This window comes from Fopius arisanus, unplaced genomic scaffold (assembly GCF_000806365.1).
Source record: "Fopius arisanus strain USDA-PBARC FA_bdor unplaced genomic scaffold, ASM80636v1 scaffold00441, whole genome shotgun sequence".
Classification (NCBI taxonomy): domain Eukaryota; kingdom Metazoa; phylum Arthropoda; class Insecta; order Hymenoptera; family Braconidae; genus Fopius; species Fopius arisanus.
This window is the reverse complement of record NW_011888180.1, coordinates 18,059-19,651: the sequence shown is the minus strand read 5'-3', so window position 1 is coordinate 19,651 and position 1,593 is coordinate 18,059. Positions and strand designations below refer to the sequence as shown.

Sequence of the window (1,593 nt, the reverse complement as noted above, 5' to 3'; positions counted from 1 at the left end):
TGAGAATTGGATGAATCAAGTGTCAATTTAGAGCGGATCTGAGAGACTTTCGAGTGACTATAAAATATTGAGGATCCATCCGACAAGGAAAATGAAATTGGCGCAAAAATCCGTGATAGAACCAGCGTCACGATCATGGATAATTGTATGAGACATGAAAGGTGTTCTCAAGATATACATTCCGCACACGGAACTTACCAACGAGAGTATCGAAAGTGGGATACGTGAATTTTTCTGACTTGTTAGCGCAGTACTGTATTTTAAATTTAGTTGCAATCAAGTCGTCCCTTATCTTTTCTTCGGCATCCGGACAACCTTGGTGGGGAGGTGTCCACTCTATTGAATTCTGAGTAAATTTCAACTATGAAATGAACTTTCTTAAAGGAAGAAAAAAACTTTCAGATTAATTTTACCTGCATGTACGGTGAAAATCTTGGATCTTTCTCCTGCTCCAGATATACATCATATATCACGTGATGGGTAATCGTCATAAAAATGGCCTTACCCCCCGGCCGAAGAAGTTTGTAAATGTTCGTCAATGCTTGCCGTGTATTCCGGCACCAGTGAAGGGCATAGAACGACACGACATTATCAAATTGTCCAATCAAGCTTTCGGGTAGTTTAGGCGTTTGCATATCTAATTGAACGAAGGACAGTTTACCCTCAACTCCATAATGCTGTTGTCCATATTCAACCATATCTGCGGATATATCAGCACCTGCACACAAAATTCATTTATTCATCTCTCTTAATTGATGGAAAATATACGTTTTTGATAGAGTTCGGAAAAATCACTAATTAATACACAGCATGGTAAATTATCTCAATCATTCAGTATTAATACGTTTTCTGACCAAAATAAGTGATACTTCCCAACCCATGATCAATTGAACAGGAAGAGAATAGTATATTTCGTAACAAGTGCGGAAAAGTATTTTGTAGCATGGGAGAGGTTTGTAGCACGAACCAAAAGCGAGTGGTATAAGCCCATATGCCAAGAATAACTAGAATATTTCTCTTAAAAATATGCCAGAACGAAAGCGGAGTGTGTCCGAAAAGTTACTTTTCGACACATCGTGATGAAAATCATTTTAAACCAGTAATACCCAGGTAGGAAATGCTTACGAAACGAGCTGAGCGTGACACAAGCCTGGTCTCATCAAACCTCGGCGCCCGTGTTTGGGCCAAAGTTTTGTCAAGACTGGGTGACAATGCCTCAAGTTGGAGGGGGGGGGGGGGTTAACTGGACCGAACTTGGCTAGTGAGCTTCAGCCAAGGGTACAATGACATAATGTAACAATTACTAACAAACAATACTACTACTAATAATAATAATAATAATTTATAACCAATACATATTAAATAATATTATATTGTTCTCTTTTGTTCTGATTGTCAACTCCCCGAATTATTGAAATCTATAAATAAATCTAACGTGGAGTGCCAAAAAATAAAAGTAAAAAGTTAATAAATAAAGTATAAAAGTAAATAGAAAAAATTGTCAGCCTAGAAAGCTAGGCGATAGAAGTGAAACTTCATGGATCTCAATGGGCGCTTGAAATGAAAATACTCACCCTAGCCAGCAAGTTTTAC

At 37.9% G+C, this 1,593-nt stretch overlaps 1 protein-coding gene across 1 annotated transcript; it reads right to left on the bottom strand.

Annotated features, from left to right (window-relative positions):
* Positions 1 to 198: 198 nt before the first annotated feature.
* LOC105272936 (uncharacterized) lies at positions 199 to 722 on the bottom strand (the record flags this gene model as incomplete). The annotated part of the gene is made up of 2 exons (XM_011315170.1): positions 414 to 722; positions 199 to 346 (listed from the first exon to the last, which is right to left on the bottom strand). Coding segments are annotated over exons 1-2 (433 nt in total), but the record flags the coding sequence as incomplete, so codon positions are not given.
* Between the last annotated feature and the right edge of the window lie 871 nt (positions 723 to 1,593).